General features: G+C 40.3%; 1 protein-coding gene across 3 annotated transcripts in view; it reads left to right on the top strand.

The window, feature by feature from the left end:
* Nucleotides 1-21,757, top strand: part of spata6 (spermatogenesis associated 6) — an 83,454-nt gene that overhangs the window by 19,165 nt on the left and 42,532 nt on the right. For all 3 annotated transcript variants that reach the window (XM_033028561.1, XM_033028562.1, XM_033028563.1), the window contains 4 exons: nt 219-343; nt 5,750-5,830; nt 13,305-13,589; nt 17,491-17,596. In XM_033028561.1, coding sequence (XP_032884452.1) covers nt 219-343; nt 5,750-5,830; nt 13,305-13,589; nt 17,491-17,596 — 597 coding nt within the window. The remainder of the gene's footprint in view (nt 1-218; nt 344-5,749; nt 5,831-13,304; nt 13,590-17,490; nt 17,597-21,757) is intronic.

Below are 21,757 nucleotides of genomic sequence, written 5' to 3'. Positions count from 1 at the left end.
TCTATCCTGTCTCTCATAATTTTATATACTCCCAGCAACCTTTATTTGGGTATCCATTGCCAAATGTTCCTCTCCATGTAATATGATGATATTCATACTGTCTGAATATGGTAATTTTGTACAATCAAGCATTTTACTATGCGGTGCTGAACTGCTACTGTTAAATGGGTGAAACAAGATCAGAAATGTTAAGACATCTTCAAAATATTTATTTTCAGTGGGTGAAACACTGTCCATCTATGAGCAGAATACCAGGGAGTTTCTTTATCCGGGTCGCAAGCTAACACCGAGCTATCCTGGCATGGACAGAGAGCTGTTAATGAAGAGATCAATTGATTTTCCTGTAAGTATTTCTTACACAACATGCAGTTAATGCAGTGTATGTTACACAACAACATATTTTCACATTTCTTTCGAGCAAATAATAATCTTTAAGAGATTGAAGTCAAAATTAAAGTTTATTATGTTCAGAAATGGTATGACTGCTGAAAGGGGCATTTTGCACTTTGCAACTAGTTTCAGCATCAAGTAATAACTTTAGGAATATCAAAATAGAAAAATAAAGTATTTATTTTGATAGCTGTTGCATAATGAGCAAGGTATTTTATATAAATTGGAAAACTTTTATTTGACTAATGGCCTAGATTAAACCTGGATCCTGGAGATAATAAATCTACTCTGTTAACTTATTGCACCACTCAATGTCCATCGTCCTTTTCTTCCTGCCTCACATCACAGCTGCTCCCGTTCTCTGCTTGCTGACAAGGCTAGAATTGACCTGTAAGTACTGTATGATGTCTTTACGTAGCACTGGTGATATGGCTCCAGTTACAGCAAATGCTGGGAATATGTATCATATGGAAGGAAAAGCAGAAGAGCTGCCAATTAAAGCAGGAAAATTGCAATAGAAATATATTAATCATTGCCTTTGCTTTCCATTGTTCTGGGTTGTGCATTTTAAGAAGCATCTTAAATGTAGGAGGTGAAATATTGAAAGTGATAGAAGAATTTAAATTTAGGGGGGCAATTAAAGCGCTTATGAAGCTTAGGAATTAGTGACCACATGTCGAATAAGTTAAAATTGGGATATATAAGAGACAAGAATGAAGAACTTAATTGGGATAAACCACCTGAAAACTCCGTACTAATTTGCTAAGTTTACATTTGTCAAATCTAATTTAAATTGATATTTTACAATAGCATAACACCAAACTATTATTCAGAAGCTTCTTAGCTATCCTTAAAATTTGACCCTTAATTTGAATTTAATGCAAACAAATAGTTGTACTTTATTGATAACCACAGTAGCACATTGTGCTATTTCTACAAAAGATGATTTAAATATTTAGCTTGAAATATGAAACTATCACATTGCAATCTTTACAGGCAGGTTGCATTCCCAGAAAATGGTCCGTATCGCGATTGCCCACAACGTGAACTTGTGCCAACTGTACGTGCATCAAGAAATACAAGTTGAAAATAAATAATTTTGTGATTGTTTATTTATTTTTTTCTTCATAAATTCTGTAAAAGCGAATTTTAATCTGTAACTTTTGTGTAGTGATTTGTGAATTTGGTGGATTTCCGTTACCTGAACGGCTATAATGCGGAAGCTGCTTGTATTTGAACTGAGAATGGTATATTCCTTTTTTTCTTCTTTTTGTGCATTCCTGAGTGCAGAATTCAAATTATTTTGGCTAAGGGAGAGTTGATTTCCAGAACTTGCTCTCCAGAGATATATGTTGTAAAAATTAGCAGCTGATGACTTTCAAGTGGCTGGATTCCCAGCCTAAAATTGGAACTAAGGCCAATCCAATGCCAATATGAACCGTTTTTGTTGCCTGCTGCCAAATTAGGCAGAAACTGACTGTAGCATATGATACAGTGCTTAGCTTTTGGCGTTTCCAGTGATCTAAACTGACCACTGGTAAATGCTCAAGAAGACGCTTCTTTGTTCGTCTGTCTGTCTGTCTGTCTGTCTGTCTGTCTGTCTGTCTGTCTGTCTGTCTGTCTGCATATCTATCTATTTCACTCCAACTCGGGCTTGGGTGGTGCCATCTGCTGCATGATGTCCTGCCACTCCCTTCAGTCCCCAGCCAGCATGCTAGCTCTGTCCAGAGAGTTGATGTAGTAGTATAATCAGGGGCTGAAAACATGGTGCTGTGTTGGCCATTCATCATGATGCAGTTTTACTCATAAGTACGCTGGGCGGATGAGCAGTCCTCTCCTAGCAAGAAAGAAAGAACACAACATAAACATTTTGACATAAACATCCAGCACTTCCCACTGTGATGGAAGGCACAAAATTCCAGTCAATCTTCCTCCTGTTCGCCCGTGGTTAGGGCCCTGAACCCTCCGCAGTCGCCGCTACTGACGGCCCGATGTACAGGCCCTCTTGCCGGGATGATCGAGACTCTGATGTCAATCGGCCGCTTCCGACCGGAGACCGTGGCTACATAATGCCAAGCCCACAGGCCCCTGCTGTCAGAACTCTTCTTCAGGCAGCACCGTGATGTTAAAGTCTGCACCATGCCCGCGGCTAGAAGCTGCACAGACCGAGCTCCACGGTGTTAAAGTCAGCAGGCCTCCACGGTCGGAGCTCTAACACTCGCGATGTTAATGTCCATGCTGCGCCTACTGCTGAAGCTCTGGGCTCTGGGCCGGCTCCGGTCGGAAAGGCTGCACCAATCCAGTTGTTAGGTCGCGAGGGGGGCGAAAATGCGACACGGAGAAAAGTCGCATCTCCGTCGAGGTAAGTGACTGGAAGCAGTTCCCCTATTCCCCCCCCCCCCCCCCCAGCATCCCACCACATAAAACATACCGGGTGCCTTTAAACATACATTTAGACATACTGAAAATAACAAAAAGCCAAAAGAAACACACGAGCTGCTGGCAAGGCTGCCGTGCGGCGCCATCTTGGAAGATCTTTCTTCTTACTTACCAGAAATTCCATTGTCTCCCCGGCAAACCAGAAGCTTGGGTTACCTGTGCTCACCTCCTCCGATTCACTACCCCCCTCGCCACAAAGGTTGCTTGCAGTTCGCTTGGTGATGAGCTGAGATTCTGGGGAGCTAGCTCAGAATGTTCATTCAGTATAAATTACTGGGCTCTGACAGTCACTTCAGGATCTGGAAATCTATTGCACAAACCGGTCTCAGCCTGAGCTGTTGTTTGTTTAACAAACCCATCTGAAAACTAAATTGCTGACAGTTATTTGAGATATTATTCAGTGCACATAGGAAACATATTGCTAAAGTGAGCGTAGGTTAAGTGTAGACTGTCAGTTTAAATGTGTTTGAAAATTGTTTTTGACGTTATTGCAAATTGAGCTATTAATATGGTTGTGCTTGTATCAGCAGCATCACAACAATGCTATTGATGTCTGTGGCCTATAAATAGCTCTATAAATTAAGAAGTTAATGATATTTTGAATTGTTGGTTTCCTGTTTTTTACCTTTTTGGTAGACAGTGATTTGCATTAAAGAAATGTTTCAAAGGCATGTCTGATGCAATTCTTTGCATAAATATATCAGTGATTGGAAGGCTGATGTAATTTCACAGGCAATGTTTGAGACCTGACTGGAGTTGGCAGACTTGCATGACACTAAAAGCTTCATGCTGCATTACCTTCAAAATTGTAGTTGAATTTTAAGGTTTGTAGGGACCTGAAAGCCTACTTTCAATTATTTTAGCATCAGATTGTAAAAGACATGTCATATCTCTTTTGTTTTGTCTGATATTGTAATAGTAGGTTGAGGAAAATGTTGTGTTATGTGGGCAGCATGATGGATTATATATTCATTTGTATGTAAAATGTCGTTAGAGTTTGTATTCATCAAATATTTTATAATGTAAAAATTTCTTCAGTGGAAGATACAAAACTCTTTTGTTATCATGATATATAGATGAGGTATTTAAAATAGTTTTTGAAAAAAAGTTCAATATCATTATTAAATAATTCTAATAATCAACATATTCTGTTTGTCATGATATAATTGCATGTTTGTGACTGAATTATTTATGATATTTTAAGTTATTTGAAGCTTATTTAAATACCTTTCTTCAAAAACACATCTCTTTCAAGGATTAAATACTTACAGCCTATAATGTGCATTTTCTCAAGAGTCAATAGTAATCTTGAAATTAGAGCATATTTAATACAATTAAAACAATCTCTCAAGTGTTGATGATTAAATTCAGCAAGCAAAGGGTTATTAGGCAAATTGAACTCGTCACGATTTAAGAATAGAGAATCTGAATGTAAAGGAACTTGGGTCTGCAGAATATAGGATGAGGTATGTCAGCTAGGTTGCCGTTTGAGTGGTCAAGTCTGGACATGATAGATATGGATGAGAATTCAACAGCAAATTAAAACTAGGGCAATGTTAAGGAATGGAAATAAACAAATTGGTGAAGCCACAAATATGCAATTGAAGCTCAGTGTGGGGCCAGATGTAATAAGTTTTCAACAGTATGAGGCAGTGGCCAGGAAGAGGAATATGATTAATAGCTGAGGATCGTTGGCTCGTTGAAAAGAAAGTGGTCTCACCCAAAGTGGGAGAGAGTATAGATTTGACTGCGGATAAAGGAACCAAGATAGAGATGTGGCCACAACTGAGCAAATCAATAGATGCAAATATATAAAGGGAGCGAGAGTTGAGGGAATTCGAATGTTTTGTTGAAGCGACTTGTGACTTGGGTAGTAGAAATACAGAGGTCACAGAAGGTACAGAGTAGGTGGCTATGAATAAGGGGAGTAAAGTTTACTTGGATGGCAAAGTTAAGCCAAGCTGGCAGGGCAGTGAATGCAGGCGAGATTAATAGTGATTGGGATGGAGATTGAAATCACTGAGGGCAGGAATGAGTAAAAGTCACAGCAATGTAGGATATTAGGTGATAAACTTGGCATAGATCTTCAATGTGTAGTGGTAACAAAATAGATTAAGATTTTTCCAATTGAAAATTGTATACAAAGTTGTCAGATGAGTGTCAACTTCGCTGCGGGTATTATGGGGAGAAGGCAGGAGAATGGGGTTAGGAATGAGAGATAGATCAGCCTTGATTGAATGGCGGAGTAGACTTGATGAGCCGAATGGTCTAATTCTACTCGTATCACTTATGATCTTACGATGAGTAAGTGGCAAACCAAGCTGTCTCACCGTACTAATGTTCTGTATTAAAATTGTTACCCTCATGTATCTTAACCTAAAAGTCTGGAAAGCTATAGAGAAACAGCACTACATGATTTTCAGGGATTTTCCACCAAAGTTAATAGGATGATTAGAAGAGTCCTTGCCGAATTTCATTCCTGTCATTTTCTGAGTGCAAATATTTATTCAGCCTCAATTCAGTGGCAAAGAAATTGCATTTACATATCCATATAATTACTTTCTCATGAAATCACACCTGTTTTGATCTACAAATAATTGATTTAAAAGTGAATTTGTATGACATAATGGGCAGAAATGGCAGCTAAATAAGGTCCCAAAAATTAAGATGAAATAATTAGTTGTTGTATATGTATTTAGTGGTTAGAGAGAGGAATACTGAATGATATTGAGAGAGTATTTATCTCCAGAAATAATAGTTACAGACTGAGTTACAGTCAGTACATGATTTTCTGTAATTGGAGAATTTATAAAAAGTGCATCATTGCAGAAATTATGATTACATATGTTATAACCCTTGTGATACTATGTGAGAGATGTAGATTTTAGTTTCTGATGTTATTTGGTCTTTTCCCCTGCAGGGTATAGCACCCCGACTGGAATTTTCAACAACTTCAATTATCAAAGAATGCCCTCTCAACTCGATACACATTGAATATGAGGTGAGCTTCACATTGATTAATTGTATTATGACTAAAATTAATAGTATTTGCTCAGTTTTTTAAAAAGTAGTATTTATGTGTCTGGTCGGCTATATTTCTAGTAAATGAGGACACAAGCCATGCGAGTTGTACATGTTAAAATTGGATAAGATGTACTGTGTCCTCCATAATGTTTGGGACAAAGCCCATCATTTATTTAGTTGCCTCTGTACTTCACACTATTAGATTTGTAATAGAAAAAAAATCACATGTGATTAAAGTGCACATTGTCAGATTTTAATAAAGGCTATTTTTATACATTTTGGTTTCATCATGTAGAAATTACAGCAGTGTTTATACATAGTCCCCCCATTTCAGGGCACCATAATGTTTGGGACACACAAATGTATTGCAAATGAAAGTAGTCATGTTTAGTATTTTGTTGCATATCCTCTGCATGCAATGACTGCTTGAAGTCTGCGATTCACGGACATCACCAGTTGCTGGGTGTCTTCTTTGGTGATGCGCTGCCAGGCCTGTATTGCAGCCATCTTTAGCATATGCTTGTTTTGGGGGCTAGTCACCTTCAGTTTTCACTTCAGCATATAAAAGGCATGCTCAATTGGGTTCAGATCGGGTGATTAACTATACACTTCAGAATTCATTATGCTACTACCATCAGCAATTGTATCATCAATGAAGATAAGTGAGTCATACATGCCCAGGCCATAACACCCTCGACCGTGTTTCACAGATGAAGCGGTACGTTTTGGATCTTGGGCAGTTCCTTCGATCCTCCATACTTTGCTGTTATCATAACTCTGATGTAAGTTAATCTTCATCTCATCTGTCCACAAGACCTTTTTCCAGAACTGTGGTTGCTCTTTTAAGTAGTCCTTGGCAAACTGTAACCTGGCCATCCTATTTTTGCAGCTAACCAGTGGTTTGCATCTTGTAGTGTAGCCTCTGTATTTCTGTTCATGAAGTCTTCTGCGGACAGTGGTCATTGACAAATCCACACATGACTCCTGAAGAGTGTTTCTGATCTGTTGGCAGGTGTTTAAAGGTTTTTCTTTATTATAGAGAGAATTCTTCTGACATCAACTGTGAAGGTCTTCCTTGGCCTGCCAGTCCCTTTGCGATTAGTAAGCTCACCAGTGCTCTCTTTCTTCTTAACAATGTTCCAAACAGTTGATTTTGGTAAGCCGAAGGTTTGGCTGATGTCTATAACAATTTTATTCTTGTTTCTCAGTCTCATAATGGCTTCTTTGTCTTTCATTGGCACAACTTTGGTCCTCGTGTTGATAAACAGCAATAAAAGTTTTCAAAGGTGATGGAAAGACTGGAGGAAAGATTAGGTGCTGAGAGCTCTCTATTAACTGCATTAAGGAGGCAATTGAACACACCTGAGCAATTACAAACGCCTGTGAAGCCATGTGTCCCAAACATTATGGTGCCCTGAAATGGGGGGGACTATATATAAACACAGCTGTAATTTCTTCATGGTGATACCAAAATGTATAAAAATGACCTTTAATAAAATCTGACAGTGTGCACTTCAACCACATGTGATTTTTTAATATTATACATCTCAAATTGTGGAGTACAGAGGCAAATAAATAAATGATGGGTCTTTGTCCCAAACGTTATGGTGGGCACTGTTTACATTGCTTAAAGTGTTTTGGATTACTGCTCCTGTCAGTTGTGTGTTATGTCCTTCTATTTAAAATAGTTATTTCCTTAATTCTTATTTGTTTTTTCTGTTGCACATCGCATGAATGATTTTTGAAACCAACAGAACTGGACCTTAAGATTTGGAGAGCTAGCGGAATCTATTTATTGTGCTGCCAAGCATTTAGGGGAGTTTGCAGAAAGCTCCGTAAGTGGACTGGATTTTGCAGGAAATTGAACTTACCTTGGAGTTTTATGGTAGAGCACCATGTTGCAGACCATGCTGGTCAGACATATCAAAAGGAGTTCTCCTCCAATGCTGTCGACAAAGAAGAGCCGCTATTAAAAATTAAAGGAAGCGTTGGTATAGTTTGATCAGTTCCAATTATTTGATTTTACTTTAATGTTTTTGAGGGTTTTGGTTTAATATATTTTCTTAATTTTAATTTTCAAGTCTAGCAGTTTGTTCATTAATACTTCTGGATTTGATTGTTAACAGACTCGATAGCCATCTGTCAAAGATCATCTTTCTCAGCAGTTTTGTGGTGGGGCTTGTTCTGCCTCCCAAATGACAGGATTTATATGCAAAGATCACTTTAGTCCAGCAAGTTGCCATTTGAGAGATTGACAACAAATGCAAATGGTTGACCACTGAGGGCCTTTGTACGTAGAATCTTCAACCATGCAGTGTTAACTATCTCGGCTTCCATAAACAAAACCCAAGAACAAATTTGCAACTTGATCCAAACTAAAAAACGAAATGAAAATGTAAAACGTTTACAGATTTCAAAGCTTCTCAGGAAGGACCAACTAGCTACAAATGGGTCTGATCATGAATGTTTTGCTGATTTGAGTATCATGGAAATCCTTGCTATCTTCCAGAAAGCTTTTAAAATGAATTTTGAGGATGGTGAAGAATAGGACTTTAATTCTGTAAAAAAAAAGTTAACAAGAGAAAATAGACAAGTTAATGACCAATAAGGATTTCTTGAATGTCCACACTTTCAGAGCCGAGAGTTCCACCAGAATAAGGATTGAAGCTAATTCAATGATGTTTGATCTGGTATTTTGTTGGTTCACATGCTTGATGAATGGTGTTTTATCATGAATGTTTTATTATTATTATTAATGTTTAGAGTTTTCTGAGTCATTCGTAACTGTCACTGTATGTCATGTTGTTACTTGTGGGCAGAGCACCAAGGCAAATTCCTTGTATGTGAATACTTGGCCAATAAACTTACTTACTTACTTACTTACTTATTCATACCTGGACTTTCAGAAAGTATTCGATCAGGTTCCACATAGGCAATTAGTGGGCAAAATTAGGGCACATGGTATTGGGGGTAGAGTGCTGACATGGATAAAAAATTGGCTGGCAGACAGGAAACAAAGAGCAGGGATTAACGGGTCCCTTTCAGAATGGCAGGCAGTGACTAGTGGGGTACCGCAAGGCTCGGTGCTGGGACCGCAGCTATTTACAATATATATTAGTGATTTAGATTAAGGGATTACAAGTAACATTAGCAAATTTGGAGATGACACAAAGCTGGGTGGCAGTGTGAACTGTGAGGAGGATGCTATGAGAATGCAGGAGGACTTGGACAGGTTGGGTGAGTGGGCAGATGCATGGCAGATGCAGTTTAATGTGGATAAATGTGAGGTTATCCACTTTTGTACTAAAACCAGGAAGGCAGTTTATTATCTAAATGGTATCAAGTTGGGAAAGGGGGAAAGTTCAACGGGATCTGCCGGTTCTCTGGATACTTTCAGGAGAGAGCTAGATAGGGCTCATAAAGATAGCGGAGTCATGGGATATGAGGAGAAGGCAGGAACGGGTGTTGTGTGGATGATCAGCCATGATCACATTGAATGGCGGTGCTGGCTCGACGGGCCGAATGGCCTACTCCTGCAGCTATTGTCTATTGTCAAACATTCATAATTTTCTGTCTTGTTGTTCCATTTCAATAACTAGAGTCATGGTGATACAGTGTGGAAACAGGCCCTTAGCCCAACTTGCCACACCGACCAACATGTCTTTGCTACACTAGTCCCACCTGCCTGCGTTTGGTGCATATCCCTCCAAATCTGTCCTGTCCATGTACTCTCTTAACTACTCTCGGCCTCCTCCACTGCCAGGTTGAGGCTAAATGCAATTTAGAGGAACAGCATCTCTTATTCAACTTCGGTAGTGTACAATCCAATGGCATGAATATTAAATTATTTAATTTCAGGTAACCCGTTCCTCCTCAGTCCCTCCATCCACCCAGATCTTCCCACACATACCCTTCTTTCTCACAGCACCCCATCCCCTTTCACTCAGCTTCTTCCTCATCCACTACATCTGCCCATCACTCACACAACTCTTCCCATCAAGTCTTTCCCCCTACTTACTGCTCTCATCTGCGCAAACAACCTCCGTTATTAGGTCCCGTACTCCACCTTCCTTTCCCATCAGATTCCATTATCTCTAGGCCCTGATTACTTCCACCACTACACCAATCACATCACAATCTGTTATTATCCACCCCCTTCTCCCCCCCCCCCCCCCCCCCCCACCCGACTCCATCCACCAAACCACCCCTCTTCTCCTGGATTTGCCTATCGTGTGCTAGCTTTTGCCCCACCCCTTTTTAATGCTGGCTGCCTTCCATTCACACCAGAGGAACGGTCCTGAAAGATCAATTGATCATTTCCTTCCACAGCCTAACCTAAAGGGCCTGTCCCACTTGCATGCGATTGCGTGCGTTTGGCGCGACCGGCCGGAAGTGAAGGTCGCGCATGACGTCATTTACGCATATAAAGGGGGGTTGCTGGCTGCTATTCCATGATCATCATGGAAGAGATACAGATTGCATTGCTCCAACAGCAACAGGGACTTCTGTTAGCAGCAGCCCTCATGCTTACAAATCATCTAGGCAGGAGTACAACAAGGAAGGCTATTAAGAAACCCAGGAAGAGGTCCGTGTGGACGAGGTCTTTGTTCCGGATGAGACCTACTTTGGGCCAGCATGAGATCATGATGACAGATCTGCAGCGGAAAGATGTGGCTGCCTTTAGAAACTTCACCAGGATCCCCCCTGACCTGTTTCAGGAGCTAAAGACACGAGTCTGTCCTTTTCTGCAGAAAACGGACACCTTCATGAGATGGCACTGGAACCAGGCCTGCGCATAGCCATCACCCTCCGCTACCTTGCATCAGGGGGGATTCCTACAAAAGCCTCTCCTACAACTTCCGTGTGGCTCACAACACCATCAGCAAGGTTGTCCGAGAGACCTGTGACGCCATCAACAATGCATATGAAGAAATGATTGACTGCCGTAGTACACCTGACGAGTGGAGGAGAGTGGCACATGGCTTTCAAACCAGATGGAACTTCCTGCACACATGTGTGGCAGTTGACAGGAAGCATGTGGCCATCCGGTGTCCACCTAGGGGAGGTTTTGTGAAGATCCATTCCATCGTGCTGTTAGCTGTGGTCGATGCAAACTACAACTTCCTGTTTGTGGATGTGGACACCCTGGCAGTGCCGCAGATGGAGGGATCTGGAGAGAGACCTGCCTTGGGCAAGCACTGGAAGAAGGGAGAGCACTGGAAGAAGGGAGAGCAGGCCTTCCTGATCCAGTACCTCTGCCGGGAGAAGACAGCCCTGACATCCCCTACGCACTGGTTGGTGATGATGCCTTCGCACTCAGGCCATGGATGATGAAGCCATACCCTCACAGGCTGTCCAGGGCTAGGAGGGTCATGGAAAATGCTTTTGGTATCCTTGCTAGCAGATTCAGATTCCTGCTGACTACAATGGAGCAGAAGCCCGAGAATGTGCAGACCATTGTCTACGCGGCATGTGTCCTCCACAACCTGATCCTCACCAGAGGTGCAGCAGCAGCCATGGTGGAGAGTGACACGGTGGACAAATAGACAGGAGACGTCACACCAGGTTCATGGAGAGTTGCAAGACAGACTGCACTGATGATGGCACTAGGCACATTGCAAAGAAACACCAGCAACAAAAGAGCCAAGGAGCAGAGGGACCATCTCTGTGCTTACTACAACTCCGAGCGAGGCAGTGTACCCTGGCAGAACGACATGTGCTGAAGATCAGCAAAAATCTCACACCACAAACAGAGGACCACCACTGCAGGAACTGATCAAATAAAAGGAGGATCTATGTATGTTAATGGAAGATTTTTGTATGTGAAATTAGTAACTGTGATAATAATAATACCTCACACATCGGACTTACTTTGAAATGCCATATTTTAAAAGTGGTTAAATGCCTTTGTCTGCTTTATATGACATTTCATGACACATTTTGCAATTCAATGCAGTTCAATGTCTGTGTGTGTTTTATTTATCTAATAAATCGAGGCTTTTATATGAGATGCATTCCATGATTAGACGTGGTTTCCATATGTGTGATCAATGCCATGATTAACTAACTGCTTTTTCCACTACACGAAAAGGTTACACTGAAGTTTAATAATCAAGTTGTAGGTGAAGTTATTTGCGACAAATACAAAGACCCACGACTTTATAAGAATTAATTTGTTTATTTACTGCAAGCAAACAAATAACGTATTGAAAAACAAGAAACTAATTTTTAATGTGCAACACAAGTCAACAGAATATTGTTTAATTAGTGCAAGCAAACAAATGACGTATTGAAAAACAAGAGGAAATAAAACTTTAATGTGCAACACAAGTAAACAGAATGTTGATGATTTTCAAATCGCACACGCTTTTATTGCTGACGCTATAAAGGCAGGCCGACTGATTTTGGGCGTCGCGCGGTGGCGTCATCTTTTCATGGTCTATATTCTCTTCATCATTTGCTAACGCATTATCTTTGTATCTTCAGCAAACACGCCCACACTGCACTTGGTCCTTTCTTCCATCATCTATGTTGATGTACTTTTCCAGCCAATGTACTCTTCTGCATTTACCTTTTTATGGCACCTTATCAAAAACCTTCTGGAAATTCAAATATATTACAAATATTGGTTCTCCTTTCCACCATGTCTGTTTCAAATTTGTCAAACGTAATTTCCCTCTCATAAAACCAAATTGACTTCATTTGATTGGCTTATCTAAATGGCTTCCTATTATCTCCTTATTAATAGTTTATAGCACTCTCCCAATTCTAGCATTTACCTCATTTCTTTCCAAATGCTTCTTCCTCCTTGTTTTGGTTTGTTTTCTTCTTTCCATACATTGTTGTTTCTGGATTTGTTTTTCTTATTTTATTTTCATGCTGGTTGTAATATTTTTTCTACTTTCATAAGCATTTCATAATGCATAAATGAGAGATCAGAAAACAAGAGGATTTGCACGGTTATATTAATAATGGGAAGCATATTTTTTCTGCAAGGAAGAGAACCAAAGGAAACATAAATAATGTTCCCAAACAAAGTGCGATCTTTTTGGTGTTGCCTTTTTGAATATGATTTTTATTTTTGGAAATAGTAACCATTTTTCATGAAATGTAAAGTAAAAGCATTTTTAGTTACTTTTATTTTTCTGCTAATGTAATCCTATTGTTAAATTATACAATGAATCTTTGCAAATGCAATTAACATGCTTAACGATTTGCTAAGCCAGCACTGTGAATATTATTACTGTCTCAAATTCTATTTTCCTCGTTTTTGTGAAGTCTTGATTTTGAGTGAAAGACTAAAAATACGTGACTAAAAAACACATATTTATGTGTTCACATTTCCCTCTTTTTTGAAGACCGTAAACATAGTGTTATAGGTTTGATAGACATCTACAAAGTATTGTGGTTATTTTTTATTAATTGTCACTGTGAAAAATAATCTTTTTTAGGAGGATAATATGAAGTTGGAACCAGAGACCTCTCCAGTCAGGCAATCCATGACAAAATCATCTAAGAGAAAAACGTGCCGTGCTGAATGCCCAAGAAAATTCAGCAAATATAACCGCTACAAAGAACCCACAATAGCTTCTAGGACACGATCTCCATCACCATATACTAAACGACGAATGGCAGCACTCTCAGAGGATGCGAATCAGAGACTTGCACACTTAAATCTGGGACCTTATCAATTTAAAAAGGAAACGGATAGCACACCTCCATTTGTAATAAGACACGTATGTGATCATAATTAGTTATTAACAAAATGTTATGGTAAAAGGACAAAAGGAATTGTATAATACAGAAATGGGCTCTTTGGCCCACCACATCCATTCTGATCTTTTTGCTCGGCTTTACTAATCACATTCGCCCTCATTAGCTCGTATCTTGCCTATTAAATGCCTATCTAAAGGGCCTGTCCCACTTGGACGACCTAATCTGCGAGTTCTGGCGGGTTTGCCCTCGACTCATACTCGCAGCATGGTCGACACAAGGTCGTAGGAGGTCTTTGTAAAGGGCCTGTCCCACTTAGGAGACCTCCACAGCGACCTCTGGTGACCTTGCCTGCGACACACAAAAAAATCAAGGTCGCAGGCAAGGTGACCTACGACCTCCTGCAACCTTCCACGACTATGTCTACGACTTCTTACGACTATGTTGAAGACCTCCTTCGACCTAAAATGCAACTACTGCTGTTTGCAGTAGCCCTTTTGCTTCAGCAACCTTTTAAAAAAGGCAGAAGGGGTGAAAGAGCAAGGGTTAAGAGGAAGCACAAGAAGAGGTCTCAATGGGTGAATGGAGATGATGTGATGGACTGTCCCAGTACACCAGATGATTGGAAGAGAGTGGCGCTGGGCTTTGACAAAAGATGGAACTTTAAGCACACATGTGGGGCAGTGGATGGCAGGCATGCCATTCTTGTCCCTGTCCCTGAACCCCTCATTTTCCTTATCGTACAGGATGGCATTCTGCTGGAACCATTCCTCAAGGTCCCACTCCTGCTGCCTGGTGAAGGTTTAGGGCATAACCTTCCTCCAGCCCTTCCTCACCACCAATGGGGCATCTGCCTCTGATGCTGTGTCAGACACAGGAGAAAGGGCTGCTTTGCTGCCTTCAAATGAGGCAGTGAAGGATGGGATGGTGGTGGGGACATATACTACCACCCTGGTCTCCTCCTCCAGGGGTCTCTCATGCAGGGCTACCTCTTCCTGCACTATCACCTATTGTGGCATCTCCTGCCACTCCTCCTGGGTGGGCAACACCTGCATGGCAGGTTTTTTTGAGGCTTGTGCCCTCCCCCTGCGCTGCTGCCTTTTTGGTGCCATCTCTAAAACACGTCTTCTCTCCAAAAAACTCTCCAGCTATGAATGAACATGCCCTGGAGTGACAGAGGTCACGTGCTGCTGTTTAAATCACCTTTTTTTCACCCCGGAGTTATTACCCTCGACTACCTACGACTATCATCACGACCTGCTACGACCAGCTATGACTAGACCTACGACTAAAAAAAATATAGATTTTTCCCACGGCGACCATGATGAAAAAACGGCGCGACCTAGATGAAGCCTCGACCACGCGGAGACTTCTTTCGACCATGAAGGAGAGTGACCAAAACCTCCTACGACCTCATGGCGACCTTCCCGCGATCATGGGTCGCAGGCAAGGTCGCCAGAGGTCGCTATGGAGGTCTCCTAAGTGGGTCAGGCCCTTAACTCTCTTCATGCTCGAGAGTAGACCCCGTGTACTTGAGGCCTCGGCTAGGTCGCGGCGTATTTTTCAACATGTTGAAAAATGCCCGCGAGTAAAAAAAGGTCGCCATGGAAAAAAATCGATACTTTTTTTACTCATAGGTTTAGTCGTAGTACGTCGGCATGTTAGTCATAGGTAATCGAGGGTAGCCGAAGGTAGTCGTAGATAGTCTTCATCATAGTCGAAGGGAGGTCGAAGGAGGTCGTCTTCACTCTCCACTATTCGGTGTCCAATTTTCCCGATGTTAGTCATAGCTAGTCGAAGCTAATCTTCAACATAGTCGAAGGAGGTCTTCTACATAGTCGAAGGAGGTCTTCAACATGACATTTTTTCAAACTCTCCTAAACTCTTCTAAACTCGCCAATTAGGTCGCCCAAGTGGGACAGCCCCTTAAATGTCTTTTAAGGTTTGTAATTATCTTCTAGAAGTACATTCCAGATATAAATCACTCTCTGTAAATGCAGCTTTTCCCTCAAATCCCTTTAAAATGCCTTCCTCTCACCTTAAAATCATGTCCTCTTGTTTTTGAGATCTTTGACATAGGAAAATGATTCAGAATATTTATCCTGCCCATACCTCTTAGAATTTTATGTATCTCCATGAGACCACATTTCAGCCTTCTTTGGTCCAGGGAAAACAAGAACAGCCTAATTTATCTCTTCCCATAACTAAAGTACTACAATCCAGGAAGAATCCAGGTGAATCTCCTCTGCATTCTCTCCAGCATAATGGAGATTGCTGCTTGCTGTCTGTCTTTTTAAAAATGATCTCCGAATATAAATTAAAAAGGAGACATATTTAAACATTTGGAATTAAAAGGCTAAGATTTTGGGGAGAAAACTGCTCAATGTGCTAATTTGAGAGCATCTAATTCACAACAATCTAATCACAGATTGATCAATTACAAGTGATGGACATTAACTTGAGGTTCTTGGTTTATGAATAAAACAGGAGCTTTCTAAAAAAAAATCAATATGCACTTGGAATCTGTTGAGTCCTTCAATTATGCATAGATTTTCTTTTTGTTATTGCCATCTGAATTCAGAGAAAATATTTACCAACATTTACCATGGCTAACTTCTGATTAAAATTTGAGTGAATTCAATCCAGCTTTTATAAAATGGACTCTGTACATCACAGTGTGGACACCAGTACTTGTGCAGAGCAAATAGATTATCACAAATCATTATTTGTGTCAACCAATTTTTATCTTAAATATGTCAGGCTCGCAAAATAGAGATCTGGGTTCTGCAGTCAGTATGAGGTAACAGTACTCACTGCTGATCATAATTATAAACTTGTATACTTACCTTCAGTGATCTTACTAACAAAAACCTTGACAAAATGTTCCTCAGGACTATTGTTTCACATGGTTATAAACATAACATTGTGTGACACAGTCAAGTAGCTCTAACCAAAAATTAAAAACTGGCATACCCCCAGCGTCAGCCTGAATTGTTAAGAGAGAGATAGTGGTATTTTTTTTAAACTATAAATATTTTCCTAAAAAATAATTAGCAAGCCATTAAAGTTATAAAAAGTCCAGAAAATAATGTAAAATGTCTTTAAATTAACATGCTAATTAAAATTTGTTGTTTGTGTCTTTTTGAGCCATTCTTTCCCCATTAAAACGCTTTTCTGTTGTTGGAAAGCTTTCCTCGTATCACTTTAGACAAATTTATCAACAGAGTTAAATAGTAGAAGTTTATTATGTTCAGCCTCCAAGTCGATTCTGGTGCTGATTTTACTGTTGGAGTACACTACAGTCTGCAGTGTTGCATTAAATCATTGAGGCAGCTTCAGGATTTTTTGCATTAAACCATGAACATGTGGTAATCCCAAAGTTGCTGTCAGTTTTACAGAGTAATAGGACCTAATGCCAGAAATTCTGCTTGCATTGCCTACTTAAAATCCAGAGCATTGTCTGAATGTTTTGCCTTCCTCTTGGATCATTAGAACTGGTGGCTCTGTGTTAAAAGCTAGAGATGTATGCACAAAGATTGAACACAAAATCTCGGATGATACCACAGTAAATTATTAAAATAGTGCTGCATTGTAGAAGATGTTATCTTTCCGAGAAAATGTACCTGTTTAGTTTGAATTAAAAGATACCAAACAGCAATTTGAAGAACATTTTATGCTGTTCCAGCTAACATTTATGCTTCAACCAATTCTATCAATGTAAATTAACTGGCCTTTCAACACTGAGATGCTATCTCTGTTTTCCGATACAATTGGACTGTGAGTGGATTGCCAAACTATTAATTGATAGTAATTGACAATACCTTATAGTATTCTTTGGGTAAATGGATTGGATTCGATTCTAAAAAATATATAAATAAATGTAAATTGTTAGTATATTTAATTAAATTTTTGTTTGTATTTCAGTTTGATCATAAGTTGTTGCCCACTGATGATTTGTGCATAACTACATCGCTTTCTTCTAAACCAAGTTTTCAAAAGAATTGGCCTCTGGGTTCATCATTTGGTGATGGTAGGAGCAAACCTTTATTTTAATTTTTTATTTAACATTTTGCAGGTTAATTATTATTGTATTTTGTCATACCCACGTTACTCAGTAGATAAGAATCTAGAAGATTGTAACTTAGTTAGCCAGGGACTTAAGATTTTATCTGTTGCGGGTTGGCTAATATCTTGCCTTGGTCGTACCATTGTGGTAATGTTAAACTAGCCATGGAAATTAAATCACCAGGTAACAATCCAAATTGCTCTGAGAATCCCATGAACCTAGAATCCAAAAAAGATGGCTTAATAAATTATCACAATGAGGGCACCAGCAAAGGTGCACTTATAGGTCAGAACAAAGAATAATTAATGCAACATTTTAAAATATAATATTATAGATGATTTCTAATGGATATTGCAACATGCATTAGAGTTAATTTTGATTCAGTTAATATAAAGGTAATACAGAATTGTACAGGCTCCAAAGAGATGATGCAAGCATTATTATGAATGATTAACAAACTTTCAATACAAATATACTGGCTCTGGTGAAACAGAGTTGGAGTGCCCTTGGGCAGTCAATGACCCTTGTAAATTACCTTAACCTGCTTATTTCTAAAGTTAAGCTGATATTGTCAACCTTGCTCTTTGCTGTGTCAGCGCAAACAACCCTGCCCTGGGCAGATGGTTTTAATATGTGTGTATGTGGTACTTCACCCTTTAACTTGAAAGATGCCTTATAAACCCAAAGCTTATTTTCTTGCCAATTCTACATATTACGTGACCTCGAGCAATTGGGTCAAACTTGGAAACTAAATTAGTTTGCTGTTTTTGTAAAAAATAGCACATGAAATTATTATTTTAAGCAGGGAGCAATCTCCGGAGACCCCTCATTGTTTGAGAACGTCCTGCAAAGCAAAGCTGAGCATTTACCAAATTAATTTGCTCATGGCAAAATAAGAGCCAGCAATGCAGAAGTTGATAGTTTCCTGATTTTATTGTTTTTATTCACTTTGATTTAAATGGAGATTCAAAAAGTTCAGCATAGTTGTCAGGATCAGCTGACCCTATCATTGAAGGGAGCTTCTGGGATGCAGAAAAGTGGAGTTTTATTAGCAACTACTTTAACTGATTTTTATTTTTACCTTTTTGACATACTACATAGAATTTATAAAATAGAGCATAGAACAGTCCCTTCAGCCCACAATGTTTGTGCCATACATTATAACAAGTTAAACTAATCTCCTCTGTCCGCATGTAATCCATATATCTGCATTCCTTATACATCCACATCCATCCATTCCTCGCATATTCATCTAAAAGCCTCTTAAATACTGGCTGCATATTCATCTAAAAGCCTCTTAAATACTTGTATCGGGCTCCATTAGCACTCCTAACAATGTATTCCAGACACCCACCACCCACTATATAAAAAAGAATAAAGTGCCCCGCATATCTTCTTTAAACTTCACCCTTTCTCATCTTAAAACTGTGCCCTATAGTTTTTAATATTTCCAACCTGGGAAAAGGTTTCCGACTGTCTACCCTATTTATGTCTCATCATATTTATACTTCCATCAGGTCTCCCTGCAGCCTCCAATTGCTCTCATTCATTCATTCTGCATGTCACTATTACGGAGGAAGGCTACACAACAATGGTGGGTCAGTTAGTGCCTTATTTTAGTTGGCCATTGAACCTATGACATGACAACAAATCAATCCCCATATGTCCAAATTAATAATCAACAATAAGACATCAGCATCAGAAATGCATCCCTATTGCATGACATTAGCTTATATAAATAACATTAATATCTTTGTTTGTTTACATTAATAATATATATTATTGGCCTGAACCTGTTTGGAGACAACATTGTTATTTTGACTCAAGTAACTGCAACTGCTGAAATCTTGAGCAAAACACAAGGCAGCATCTGAGGAGGGAATGGATAGGTGATGTTTCCGGTTGGGACCTTTCTTCAGACTGATTGCATTAGGGGAGAGAAAGCTACAATAGAAATGGGGGTGGACAAACCTTGGCAATGAACACAAGTTGGCAGATGAACACAAGTGAGGGAAGGTTGATTGGCAGATGGATGGACAAAGGCTGAGATGAAAAGTAGACAAAAGTGTGTCAGTTAAGGAGAGAACGGGGAGGGGGGAAGTGAGGAAGAGGGACATGATAGTGGGAGGTGGGCGTGCACAGGGGTGGGGCACAGGAAATACAGAGGGGGTAGGGGGGTTACAAAATTGGAGAATTCTTTGTTCATACTGTTGGATTGTAAGTCACCCAAATTGAATATGTAGTGTTGTTCCTGCAGTTTGAGATGGCCATGGAGTAGGCCCAGGAGAGAAAGGTCAATATGGGCATGGGAGTTAAAACTAGCAACCGGGAGATCCATCAGCATTTGGCAGAACAACCATAAGGTTTTGGCAAAATGGTTGCCTAGTCTACGCTTGGTCTCTCCAACATAAAGGAGGCCACATCGAGAGCACTGAATGCAGTAGATGAGGTTTGAAGTGTTACATATTTCACCTAGAAGGGCTGCTGGCTCGTTGAGTGGAGGTGAGGGAGGAGGTGTAGGAACAGGTTTAAAATCTCTTATGGTTGCAGAGGAAATACCTGGGAGGAGGCAGTTTGGGTGGGAAGAAATGAGTCCAGCAAGGAGATGCAGCGCAAGTGACCTCTGTGGAAAGGGATGGGGATGGGAAGATGTGCTTGATGGTGGGATCCTGTTGAAGGTGGTGGAAATGGTGGAGGACGATGTAATGAGAAAAAGGGTCCTGATCCGAAGTGTGGCCTATCCATTCCCTGCACAGATGCTTCCTGACTTGTGTTTTGTTATTTGGACTTTTCAACTGCTCATTTATATAATCCAAATTTTCTGGAATTTAGCTTCCTCTGTGGTATGTTGATGTCAGTGCTGGATTAATGACCAGTTTTACAAGGCTTAGCCTGCAGATCAACCACACGTAACTGAGCAGAAATGCTATGAATTAGATTAAGATATGGAACTAAGAGTAATGTGAGCTGTAACTTCTGAAATCAGTGTAATTAATTTATTTAAATTAAAAAATTAAATGCCTCTAAAAATAATTGTAAAAGTTAATCTGATTTCTGCACATTCTCATCACATGTGCTTTATCAGTTTTCATGCAGAACCTTGAAATGGGCAGTGTAGATAATAGTGGGCTCGCAACTAATCACTCATCAATTTTATCAACTTCACCATTAAGTTCTATCCTGCCCTCAAATTCACTAGGCCCATTTTGGACCGCACTTTCCTCTTTCTTGATCTCACTGTCACCATCTCATGAGATAAACTATCCACTGACAATTACTACAAATCCCGCTAACTCACACAGCTATCTACGATACACCTCCTCCCACTCTGCCTCTTCTATGGATGCCATAGTTTTCTCTCAGTTTCTCTGTCTCTGCCCCATTTTTACTTAAGATGACGCTCTCCATTACAGGACATCTAAGATGTCCTCCTTTGTCAGGAAATGGGAATTCCCTCTCCCCCCCACCCCCCCTCCCCCCCCCCCCTCCCCCCCCCCCTCCCCCCCCCCACCCCCCATCTGTGGTTGATGAAAATCTCACCTGCATATCTTTCATTTTCTGCATTTTTGATCTCACCCCACTTCCCCAGATAACAGAGTAGAGATCCCATTATCCATACCTTTTTGTCCCACCGATCCCCTCATCTAGCTCATCATTTTTTTTTACACTTCCGTCAGCAACAATGCGATTGCACCACAATTCACTTCCTCTAACCACCTCTATATGCTTTCTGCCGGTACACTCTCCATTATTCCCTGGTTTGCTTAACTATCCCCACCCATCCCTCCCTGTCTCAAGGTGTGTAACACCTATCCCTACGTCTCCTCGATCATTATGGTCTAAGGACCTAACCAGCCCTTCCAGGTGAGATAGAGATTCACTTGCATGTCTTCCAACCTCCTCTACATTGGTGAGACCAAATGCAGACTGGACGACTGTTTGCCGAACACCTGTGCTCTAACTGCCATGTCTATCCAGAGCTCCCTGTTGTAAGTAACTTTAATTCCCCTTCCATTACCAACACCGAGTTGTCTGGCCTTGGTTCCTCCACTGCCAAGGTGTGGTTAAATGCAATTTTGCAATTTCAGAAAAACTACTTTCCCACTGTCCCTTTCTCTATACTTT

Source organism: Amblyraja radiata, chromosome 10 (assembly GCF_010909765.2).
Source record: "Amblyraja radiata isolate CabotCenter1 chromosome 10, sAmbRad1.1.pri, whole genome shotgun sequence".
NCBI lineage: Eukaryota > Metazoa > Chordata > Chondrichthyes > Rajiformes > Rajidae > Amblyraja > Amblyraja radiata.
The sequence above is the reverse complement of the archived record's forward strand: the minus strand, read 5'-3'. Positions and strand labels throughout refer to the sequence as shown.